The sequence below is a fragment of the Onychostoma macrolepis genome, chromosome 21 (assembly GCF_012432095.1).
Source record: "Onychostoma macrolepis isolate SWU-2019 chromosome 21, ASM1243209v1, whole genome shotgun sequence".
Classification (NCBI taxonomy): Eukaryota; Metazoa; Chordata; class Actinopteri; order Cypriniformes; family Cyprinidae; genus Onychostoma; species Onychostoma macrolepis.
In genome coordinates, this window is record NC_081175.1 from 12286848 (window position 1) to 12298433 (window position 11586).

The following is an 11586-nucleotide window of genomic DNA, read 5'->3' on the forward strand; positions in this document are numbered from 1 at the left end:
ACTGTTTCCCTATCAGTTACAATACCATTCAACCAACATTTTTGGTGCATCCATCTATAACCATGGGACTGGCCAGAGGTTTGAAGTTGCTGTTCAATGAAAGCTGCCACCTCAGTCACATCCGTTTTGTTCTTTCTGCGCCAAAGCTGTTTCTTGCTTAAAATCCTTTCAAGAGTGCGTTTGCTCAGAACTATTCCATGCCGTTCCGCTAATAAAGCAAGAATTTCATCGTTAGTAAAACCACGTTTAAAATACTCCTTAATATGTTCACAATCCATCGGACCACCTGTGTTGTATCTTATTAGATCATGAGCCTGCAGGTCAGCAAGTCATAATTTCGACTTTTAAAGTCATTATTTTGACTTTTAAAATATCATAATTTCGATTTTTTTAAGTCATAATTTCGACTTAGTAAGTCATAATTTCGACTTTTTGAGGCATTAATTTTTTTCTTACCTGGCGGAAATGGGCTTCCATACCAAAACAATGAAACAGTGGGGAAAAAAAAGTAAAATATATCAAACTACTGTTTTTGCCAAAAGATTGTATTTTTATGCTTGGGTTAGATATGACAGTGCAGATTTGACAAAAGTGTAGGAAGATTTACAAACCATATTTTTAATCATGAAAAACATGTTTTTCCTGAGGACTCAGTTCAGTTGTTCAAATCCACTTTCATTATTGTTTACAATTGTATCCCAGTATTATTGTGTCCCCTTCTTTACTCAAGACAAAAGCTTTTATAAATGTGACAGCAGGCCCTTTTTTCACATTTCTGGAGTTCTCAGAAGCTGCAGTCATCATAGATGGGTGGACTTTTATAGGCCTAGTAGTAAATGGGAGACTACAGAAATGAAAATAGTATTTTTGCATTCCCATTTTCAAAAAATCAACAGTAGTCTTTCAATGACTTTATAAAAGGAAAAAAAAAAAAAATATATATATATATATATATATATTTGGAGTCAAATTTATTATCTCTTCCTCAGCCGTTGTATTAGAAATACACTTTTTCAGCATTGTTTACTAATTGAATGCCATGGTAATTAATACAAAGTATAGCGTTATAAATGTTTATTTGTTTTTGTTTTTTAATGAAAGCTTTGGTAGATTTATGATGGTAATAACTATGGAGATGTCATCACAGTCTGTGACAAGGTTCTATATTGGAATATTTGTTTAACGGATAGAATTTATGAAAAAATCTAAAGAAATCTAATGAAAATTAGTCCTAATTTAAACATTTAATCTACTGAAACCAGCATGCAACCACCGCTAGAAAGAAAAAAAAAAACATTTGTGTATTACTGAGATATAGCCCTTTTGACTAACTTACTTTGGTTTCATTTATTTACTGACTTTCTCAAAATGCAATATAACAATTTAATCTGCCTGCGAGTTTATGTAATCAACTATTGTACCATGTGTCAACAAGCTAAATGACAGTGACATGTACTGTAATTGTTTTACAAAATAATAGATATTTATTCGTACTTTGGATGCATTTTACAGACTACATATGAAAGAGCTTATAGGTATTAAAATAACAAACGCAAAGCACAATTTTTTTCTTTTACAATTTGTGTTCTCTGTTTCTTTATTTCTTTACATCATTCATGTAATAAACAAACAAACAAACAAAAAATCCACAAACATAGATACATGTATATAAAACAGTAAAAGATTTCTAAAGAGCAAAAAAGCTCCATTCAAGACACTATTTCTCTTACTCTGTACAAGTAAATAATATTTTTAACATATTACAGTCAGAAAAATAACAAGATAGGCTACTCCACCATTTATCATTCAAATTCAAGGAAACTCCTCCATAACCTTTGACTGTTTTCATCATATTAACTCTAAAGCTCTCTTCTGTATGGCAATGATCATCTCTATTTGTGTGTTCCAATACTGTGTCTGTCTCAGACAGACTCTTTCAGGAGGACACAGCTGGGATCCTTCTTGGCCAAATCCTCTTTTTCAGGTAATCTTTTGTTTTTTTTCCATGCAAAACCTCTGTAATAAGTGAAAGAGTGGAGAAGCATATTATGGTTACCCATTTACACATGACACTTTGCTCATGTCACTTACATTTTAACTTCTGACGCAACATTCTCTTGCGACATAAGTTGCATCATGTCTTGTGGATCAGATCAAACTAATGCGAATCAAGCCACCTGTGACCAGGCTCACCTGTCATCCACATCCTGGATAGTATCAGGCAAAGCTTGTGCTAGGGTTTCTGGGAGAAAGAAGGCGAAGATCCCACTGAAAATCGGAGCTCCTCCGTATATAAAACCAGGCAGCCATGGGAAATCCTCCCCAAGAAGAAGCACCATGGGGGCCACCATCGCTCCAAACCGAGCCATCATGGACACCCATCCCATTCCGTTTTGGCTGAGAGGACACAGAATAAAATTACATAAATTGACATCAATATTCTGAAAAATAGTATTTGATTCTGTGGATCTTGTCAAAAAGAAACAAAGTAATGGACAATGCAGGGCCGTAACCATGGATACTGAAGGGGATAAGTCACTCCCACTAATTAAAAATGGACAAATTATCTCTCCCAGTATTTGCTATTCTTGATAATGCTTTGTTTGCTGTTAGGATGATAAAAGGTTTAAAAAGTTATATTATTAGGCTGATCTGCCTCAGTGGTCTAAAAGTGCTTGTCAATGTCAAAATGGCTAAGACTAATCAAATCAAAGAAGGCAGGCAGGATTTACTGCTCTTCATTATTATTATTATTTTTTTCTCTCTCTTTCAAATTTTTTCAAGTTGAAAGAGTGTAAAGTAAGATGTAAGTAGCTAAACATTTGATATTAGACAACCATTTTACAATAAAAATGTTAAATAACCAATATCCAGTGATGCAAACTACACTTTCTGTCAAATTTCACCTTTTTGTATTAAAACTATAGTAAGAATCATTTAGCCTATGTGACAAGAAACATTTTGTCATTTTGCATTATGAATAAGAATTAATCTGTGCATATATTTCAAAAATGCAAAATCCTTTTCTCAAATGTTCTTAATTTCTTAATTTTCAAAGGTTATTCTTGTCCTTTTACTGTTCTTCTTTCTTTCTTGCAGTCTTTCAACTGTTTTCAAAAACTATTATTCTTATTCTTTTACTGTTGTTCTTTTTCACCGAAGTCCTTTATATAATGCCTTTAAATAAAAATACTACTACAAATCAGGTGATTCTTTTTACTTAACGGAATTAAATAAAGGATTTAAATGGATTGAAGGGTAATCAGTGTTTTTTGCAATATTTTTATTTCGAAATATGCACACAATCACTTATAATCATGAATGTGTTCAAAAAAAAAATATTGCAGTAGTTCAAATTGATTACTTGACAAAAAAGTAATAATTTTGATTACTCTTATTCTTTTTCTGTATCCTCTTAAATCCATTTAAATTATTGAATTCCCATAAATAAACTAATATAACTAATAATAATTAATATAATATATCTTAAAAGATTATAAGACTATTACTACCCCCACCCCCAATGTCCAAGACATGGTTTCGACCTTGTGGACAAGTGAAATTAAACTGAATTGTTGGTCATTTTTCTTGTTGTTTTAGGATGATGCTGACACTAGTTAATTACCGGATGACTGTGGGATACAGCTCTCCAGAGTACAGGTAACAGCAGTTGAAGGACGCAGCAAGGCAGCCCTTCCCTATCACTGCCAGACTGGTGCGTAACACTTGCTGGTCTGCACATGCACAAAAACAAGAGTCACGTATACATAGGTACACGATCAGCCATGTGAATGTCAAACTTGAAATGCCAGGGTCTCGATTTCTGTGATATTGAAGGACAGACAAAACCTCCAGATCTCACTGGAATAACAGCTATTGAAAACTAAAGACCCCCACGTGACAATGAGACTGCAGTTTATTATTACTGTGCTCTACTGCCAACCAGGCTCAAATTCTCACCATAAGGCACCAGAAGATTAATGAGTATCATTACGCCAGCCAGTACAAGAGCGCCGCACTGAGATGGTCTTCGTCCTAACATGCTCATGGATATTGTAACCAAGATTTTGGCTGGAATATCCACCGCTCCAAAGATGATCTGGATAAGATAAATGCTGACCCCAAATTTCTGCAGATCCATGGATAGGCCGTAGTAGGCGAAGCTGGTTGAGAACCTAAGATGTTACAGTTCAAAGGTCAAAAGTGTGGTCGTTTTCAAATGCCGGTTTCAAATGCTAGGATTGAGTGACTGACCAGACTGCGCTGAGGCACACAGTGATGGTTCTCATTGAGGATGTGCGCAGGAGGTCTAGAGCGCTGTAAGACCCCTGTGAACAGGCCATCTCCTTCTGCATGGACTCTTGCAACATCTGCATGCACAACCACAACAGAATAAGCATTCGGAATGATTAGACGATGCTAATGAAATTGATACGTCATACAGTACATAATGTCATACCTCAAGGTTGATTTTGTCAGCTTCTGCATGCCGTCCATTTATGCGAGCCACCGTTTTGAGGTTTTTTACTGCCTGCTCTGATCTCTTGGTCAGGACCAGCCACCGAGCAGACTCTAAGAACCACCTGCAGAAGATAATAATGTGACTAGAATCCATTACATCAGATCCCATTCATGTGACCCTGGACCACAAAATCGGTCATACGGGTAAATTTTTTTGAAATTGAGATTTATACATAATCTGAAAGCTGAATAAATAGGACAATATTTGGCCGAGATACAACTATTTGCAAATCTGGAATCTGCGCATTTAAAATTGTCCAAATGAAGTTCTTAGCAATGCCTACTACTAATCAAAAATTATTTTACAAAATATATTCATTGAACATGATCTTTACTTAATATCCTAATGATTTTTGCATAAAAGAAAAATCAATAATTTTGACCCATACAATGTATTTTTTGGCTATTGCTACAAATATACCCATGCGACTTATGACTGGTGGTTTTATGGTCTAAGGTCACATAGACTTTCAAGTGGATGACTTCTTACAAGGAGTTTTTAATAGCCTTTTTTTTATATTTTATATATAGGCATAATGTTTTGAGGATTGCTTTGTGCAAATTGCCATTTGGTTTACAATAGTTATTTAAATTATTTAAATAATGAATAATTGTTAATAATGTAATTAGTATAATATAATATGAATGTATTTTTATTACTAAAACAGCAATAAATAAATGTTATTTATTTATTTAAATTATTTACTACTTAATATTATTAATTTATTTAAAAGATTAAACACTAATGTACATTACCCTTCAAATGTTTGGGGTTAATACGATTTGTAAAAAAAAAAATAAAACGTTAACATTTTTATTCAGAAATTGATCAAAAGTGTCAGTAAAGACTTTCACTTTGTTACAAATTATTTCTGTTTTAAAAAAAAATCTGAAAAAAAATTATCAGTTTCCACAAATATATTAAGCAACACAATCCTTTTCAACACTGATAACAATAGTTAAAAAAAAAAAAAAAAAAAAAAAAAATGTTTCTTGAGCACAAAATGCACATATTGAGGACTGAAATAGTGGCTGCTAAAAATATAGCTTTGCCATTACAGTAAAAAAATAATTAAAATTTTAAATATATATTTTTTAAATCTGTTGTTATAGCCTAATATTACACAACATTACTGTTTTTACTATATCTTAGATAAGAGAGGTAAATTATTAACTCTTGCCGGCCCTTTTTAATTGTAGTGTATTTGTTATGTAACCCAAAAAGAAGTGGCAAATGACAGCACTTGTAATGTATTTGACACATTTTAAAAGTGGAAACAGTCGTGAGCAGGAGACGCACCATGAGTAGAGGAAGGACACATAGAAAGGCAGAGAGACGGCCAATGTGAGCCAGCGCCAGTCTCTGATGTAGTAAGCGACGGCTGCCAGGATCAGCTGGCCTGTGGTGTAGCAGTAACCCGTTCCTGTGCCCACCACCGTCCGCACACGCGTGGGGATCCATTCCACAACTGAGGAGAAGCAGCAATGACACTTCATGCCACAAGATGTCGCCAAATACAATGTCAGTCAAATGCAATGTTTTTTCTCAACACATTGAATAGGTGCCAACCTCTAAATTACAGCTGTTATTCACTGTACTCACTTAGAGAGAATGAATTAAGCACCACACCAGACAGGGCCATGCCGCAGCAAACGCGGAAAATGCAAAACATGGTGAAGGAGGTGGAGAAGGCAGCACATGTTCCTCCAACCGCCATCATCAGGTTAGAGAACAACAATAAAACACGCCGGCCAAACCTGCATAAGAAGACGGAAATTTAACCGCATTTCTGGGTCAGAAGGTGTAATATAATATAATTTATGATGATTATATTGTTGTTGTATTTAATAGTAAAAACCTGTCACAACCTGTCAGAAAGTCCCCCAAAAATTACTGCGCCAACAAGGACGCCTCCCATATAGGTAGTTTGACTCATTTGCTTTAGGGCACGCTGGTCACAAACCAAATCCCACTAAAAGAGAGAGAGAAAAAACATTCGATTAAAAACACACACGATAAACATTATGACTATTTTGTTTGCATATAGCATTGTGGATGGGCAGAGGTCATACACACTCTTAAAAATGAAGGTTGGCATTGATGATTCCATGAAGAATATCCATAGAACCTTTCCATTGGACAAAAAGTTCTTTATAGTGGAAAAAACATTCTTTTAGATTATTAAAATGCTCTTCACACTAAGAAATGTTATTTGAAAGGTTCTTTGAGGAACCAAAAATTGTTGCATCACTGTAAATCCCTTTTGGAGTGTTACTTTCTGAAAAGGTTCTTTAGATTGTTCAAATGTTTCTGCTGAAAAAAAGAAAGCTAAAACCAGTCTATGGTTTTAGTGGGTTTAAGCTGGTCAAGCTGGTCTCCCTGCATGACTAAGCTGGTTGGTCTCCCAGCCTGACCAGACCAACATGTCTAGCTAAACAAGCAGCCTGATAAACCATCTGTGACGAGACTGGAAGACCAGCTAAAAACAGCCAACCGCCTTAGGCTGGTTTCTGCAGCATGGACGCAACGAAAAAATGGTTCTTTGAAGAACTTATCAGTGAAAGGTTTTTTTGGGAACCCAACATGGTACTTCAATGCCACTGTTGCAAAACCCCCTTTGGGAACCTTTATTTTAAAGACTACTGTGACCCCAAGTATTTGCATTAATGATGCTAGACTTTTTACTATTTACCTCAGTGATGATAGTTGAACTCATTTCTGTCATGTTGTAGTACCATCCATCCTCACAACTCTGCATCTCCATCTCTTCCACACCCTCTTCCCGTAGGCTCTCTGAACTATTGCTGCTCAGAAGCTGCCACTGAGGATGTGCGTAGCGTCTGCAGTGTTCTGGTTTGCTGTTTGTGCCCAAGGGCACAGTGGCCCGCAGCACGTCCCCAGCACTCATGGAGGATATTGAAATGTTGGCGTGGGGGGCACAGTGGTGTGGCGGCACATTGGCCACAAAATTCTGCAGCAGGTTATGGCTGGCCATCATCAGGATGGGCATGCTCAACAGGGTGACATGCAGGACCTGGAAGCGCCCTGTGCTGCCAACCTGCTCCAGCAGGTCATTAAAGGCCATGGCTCAGAAGTCAACAACAAACAGGAAATACCACAGGTATCACAATTCACGTGACTTTATAACTCAATGTTGTGCCTTGAGGAGCAAGTCGGTTATAAAATATATCTGTGGGAACATAAAGATAAGGTATGTTAGTCAAAAACCCTGATTAAAAAAAAATTCAATTATAGACTCTGAAATAGGTCATGCTATTCATTACATTGAATTACATTGCAATCACAAAACAAATATATTCCAACATAACAGATTTAAATATAATAATTTAAAAGATGTGCTTATCCAAATGATTAAAAGCACTAGTGTATCAGATATTATACAGATGGCAAATATATTTTGCTATGAAAAAAAAAAAAAACTTGAGGTTGTAAATAAAACTAAGATTAGTACTATTTCAGTCTTTCTACTTCAAAATTTCTTAATGCAATGCATTACTGGCTGTTTCTTTGTAATTAATTAGTAAATACTAGCAATTTCTAAATGAAAATTGTTTATGCATCAAATCTTTAGTGTGTCTATGCATAAGCATATATTACCTTAAATGCAATTAAAATAAAATTTAAAAAATAAACTAAAAAGTAAAGATTCACATATGAGCATAAAAAACATGCATGTGCACCTGTTGTGGCTTGAAGGATGTCCTGGATTTTCTCCCTAAATCAAATGGAACGAGAAAGCGATTCTCAATAGAAGTAAATAAAGAAACTGTTATGCCTTGTTGTATAATCAGCTCTGAAATTCCTCAGGCTTTCGGGTGGAAATGCACTTCAGGTCCGCACTGGATTAGAAGGTCCAGTTTTAAACCGCTTGAAGCACAAACTTTTCCATGGAGCCCAGGAAGAGATGCCTCAGCTTGACTGAAGTTGCTGTGCTCCCTCTGGAATCCCTTGGCTAACCTCTGTGCTCGTACCTGCTGTGTCCTGAAGCTGGTCCAGTGTTCGGGCTGGTGGGGTGTTACTGTGAGGAACAGAGCTCAACTCAGGGTAGATTAGTGTGCAGGAGTTTATGTCTCAGTATGGATGTGAAAGGGGAGGGGATTATGGGTAAATTAATGATTTTAAGGCATTATTACGGACTCTCTGCTTAGCTGTTGAGTGGGACAAAGGCAGAAAGTTTTGTTTAATCTAGCAATTATGAGTGAGACAGAACAGATAGCACAAAGTAGAAGAGTAACCAAAGATGTTTGGCCCTAGACAGGTTCCTGTATGTCTTCTCACTCTCAAAGTTCAACCATTTACCTCATAAACACAAGACATCTACAGTGGGGCAAAAAGGTATTTAGTCAGCCACCAATTGTGCAAGCTCTGCCGCTTAAAAAGATGAGAGAGGCCTATAATTTTCATCATAGGTACACCTCAACTATGAGAGACAAAATGAGGGGAAAAAATCCAGAAAATCACATTGTAGGATTTTTAAAGAATTAATTGGTAAATTCCTCGGTAAAATAAGTATTTGGTCACCTACAAACAAGCAAGATTTCTGGCTCTCACAGACCTGTAACTTCTTCTATAACAGGCTCCTTTGTCCTCCACTCGTTACCTGTATTAATAGCATCTGTTTGAACTTGTTATCAGTATAAAAGACACCTGTCCACAACCTCAAACAGTCCAACTCCAAACTCCACCATGGCCAAGACCAAAGAGCTGTCAAAGGACACCAGAAACAAAATTGTAGACCTGCACCAGGCTGGGAAGACTGAATCTGCAATAGGTAAGCAGCTTGGTGTGAAGAAATCAACTGCGGGAGCAATTATTAGAAAATGGAAGACATACAAGACCACTGATAATCTCCCTCGATCTGGGGCTCCACAAGATCTCACCCGTGGGGTCAAAATGATCACAAGAACTGTGAGCAAAAATCCCAGAACCACACGGGGGGACCTAGTGAATGACCTGCAGAGAGCTGGGACCAAAGTAACAAAGGCTACCATCAGTAACACACTGCGCCGCCAGGGACTCAAATCCTGCAGTGCCAGACGTGTCCCCCTGCTTAAGCCAGTACATGTCCAGGCCCGTCTGAAGTTTGCTAGAGAGCATTTGGGTGATCCAGAAGAGGATTGGGAGAATGTCATATGGTCAGATGAAACCAAAATAGAACTTTTTGGTAAAAACTCAACTTGTTGTGTTTGGAGGAGAAAGAATGCTGAGTTGCATCCAAAGAACACCATACCTACTGTGAAGCATGGGGTGGAAACATCATGCTTTGGGGCTGTTTTCTGCAAAGGGACCAGGATGACTGATCCGTGTAAACGAAAGAATGAATGGGGCCATGTATCGTGAGATTTTGAGTGAAAACCTCCTTCCATCAGCAAGGGCATTGAAGATGAAATGTGGCTGGGTCTTTCAGCATGACAATGATCCCAAACACACTGCCCGGGCAACGAAGGAGTGGCTTCGTAAGAAGCATTTCAAGGTCCTGGAGTGGCCTAGCCAGTCTCCAGATCTCAACCCCATCGAAAATCTTTGGAGTCTGTGTTGCCCAGCGACGTCCCCAACACATTACTGCTCTAGAGGAGATCTGCATGGAGGAATGGGCCAAAATACCAGCAACAGTGTGTGAAAACCTTGTGAAGACTTACAGAAAACGTTTGACCTCTGTCATTGCCAACAAAGGGTATATAACAAAGTATTCAGATGAAATTTTGTTATTGACCAAATACTTATTTTCCACCATAATTTGCAAATAAATTCTTTAAAAATCCTACAATGTGATTTTCTGGATTTTTTTTTTCTCATTTTGTCTCTCATAGTTGAGGTGTACCTATGATGAAAATTACAGGCCTCTCTCATCTTTTTAAGTGGGAGAACTTGCACAATTGGTGGCTGACTAAATACTTTTTTGCCCCACTGTATACTTATTCAATCTACTGTAAAGCCGTAAATCTGAATGACTTGAAAGAGTAAGTCACACATCTAAAAAAAAACTCATATCAATATAAGTTTTATTGTGATACCATTGTGTGTGATCAGGATTTTTCAGCATTTTAATTCTAAAGATTCTACGAGCTTTTTATGACCTCCTTGTGATAAACCTCCTTTCTGAATTTTCATGTATACAGACCCATTTAATGTATACAGACCCATTTTGATAAGACCACATTATCTATGCAAAATAAAATAATTTGCTTTTATTTGTCATCATACTAAAACCAAATCATGCTAAATAAGCTTTTGAAATATTATCTGGAAGATTTGTTTAAATGAAAATTTTTTGATATTTTTTGTATCATTTTATATATATATCATTAATTATATAATTTAAACATATTTTATACACTGCTGATCAAAAGTTTTTTTTTTTTTCTGGGTGCATTAAAATGATTAAACATGACAGTTAAGACACTTATCATGTTACAAATGATTTCTATTTAAAATAAACACCTCTTATGAATTTTCTATTCATCAAAAAAATGTATCCCCGTTCCCACAGAAATATTAAGCAGCACAGCTGTTTTCAATATTGATAATAATAAGAAATGTTACTTGAGCTTCAAATCAACCTATAAGAATGATTTCTGAAGGAAATATATTTTTTATACTTTTGTGTGTGTGTGTGTGTGTGTGTATATATATATATATATATATATATATACACACAGTATATGTGTGTGTGTGTGTGTGTGTAAATCAGTGTATATTTTTCATTCCAATATTATTGTTGTAACTAGCGAGAAAACTAAAGGTGGCAATAGAGAAAATAATAATAATAATTTTGAACATATGTACACACTTTTTTTTTATTACCCCCAGTCCCATACCATTGCGGCCACTGGGGGGGCACAGTTTTTAAAACCCCTTATGTAAAAGAATGCGTTCCATAATGGGACCTGCCCCAAAGTTTATTGATGTGTATGAATGTATTATAAAACCATCGATATACAGTTCAAAATTAAGAAAACAAAATCTCTTTGTGGTTGCATTGATTTAAATTTTCTAACTCTGTCATCCTGTATCATCAGTTTTTGCTGAATAAGGCTGACAGA

At 36.2% G+C, this 11586-nt stretch overlaps 1 protein-coding gene across 1 annotated transcript; it reads right to left on the bottom strand.

Annotated features, from left to right (window-relative positions):
- Positions 1-1461: 1461 nt before the first annotated feature.
- Positions 1462-8586, bottom strand: slc22a6l (solute carrier family 22 member 6, like). Its single transcript, XM_058757274.1, has 11 exons — positions 8224-8586; positions 7215-7712; positions 6391-6494; positions 6125-6279; positions 5822-5990; positions 4460-4583; positions 4255-4370; positions 3961-4175; positions 3626-3734; positions 2194-2397; positions 1462-2016 (listed from the first exon to the last, which is right to left on the bottom strand). Exons 2-11 carry the CDS (start codon positions 7605-7607, stop codon positions 1923-1925), a joined length of 1683 nt encoding a protein of 560 aa, XP_058613257.1. The 5' UTR covers positions 7608-7712; positions 8224-8586; the 3' UTR covers positions 1462-1922.
- Between the last annotated feature and the right edge of the window lie 3000 nt (positions 8587-11586).

What these genes read in the sequence shown, in the direction of transcription:
- slc22a6l (XM_058757274.1), bottom strand. Translation starts at nt 7,607, where the DNA reads ATGGCCTTTAATGACCTGCTGGAGCAGGTTGGCAGCACAGGGCGCTTC. An exon ending in GCTTAATTCATTCTCTCTAA is followed by an intron (nt 5,991 to 6,124) that starts GTGAGTACAGTG and finishes GCTTCTCCTCAG; the next exon opens with TTGTGGAATGGATCCCCACG. An exon ending in CTGTATCCCACAGTCATCCG is followed by an intron (nt 2,398 to 3,625) that starts GTAATTAACTAG and finishes GTGTCCTCTCAG; the next exon opens with CCAAAACGGAATGGGATGGG.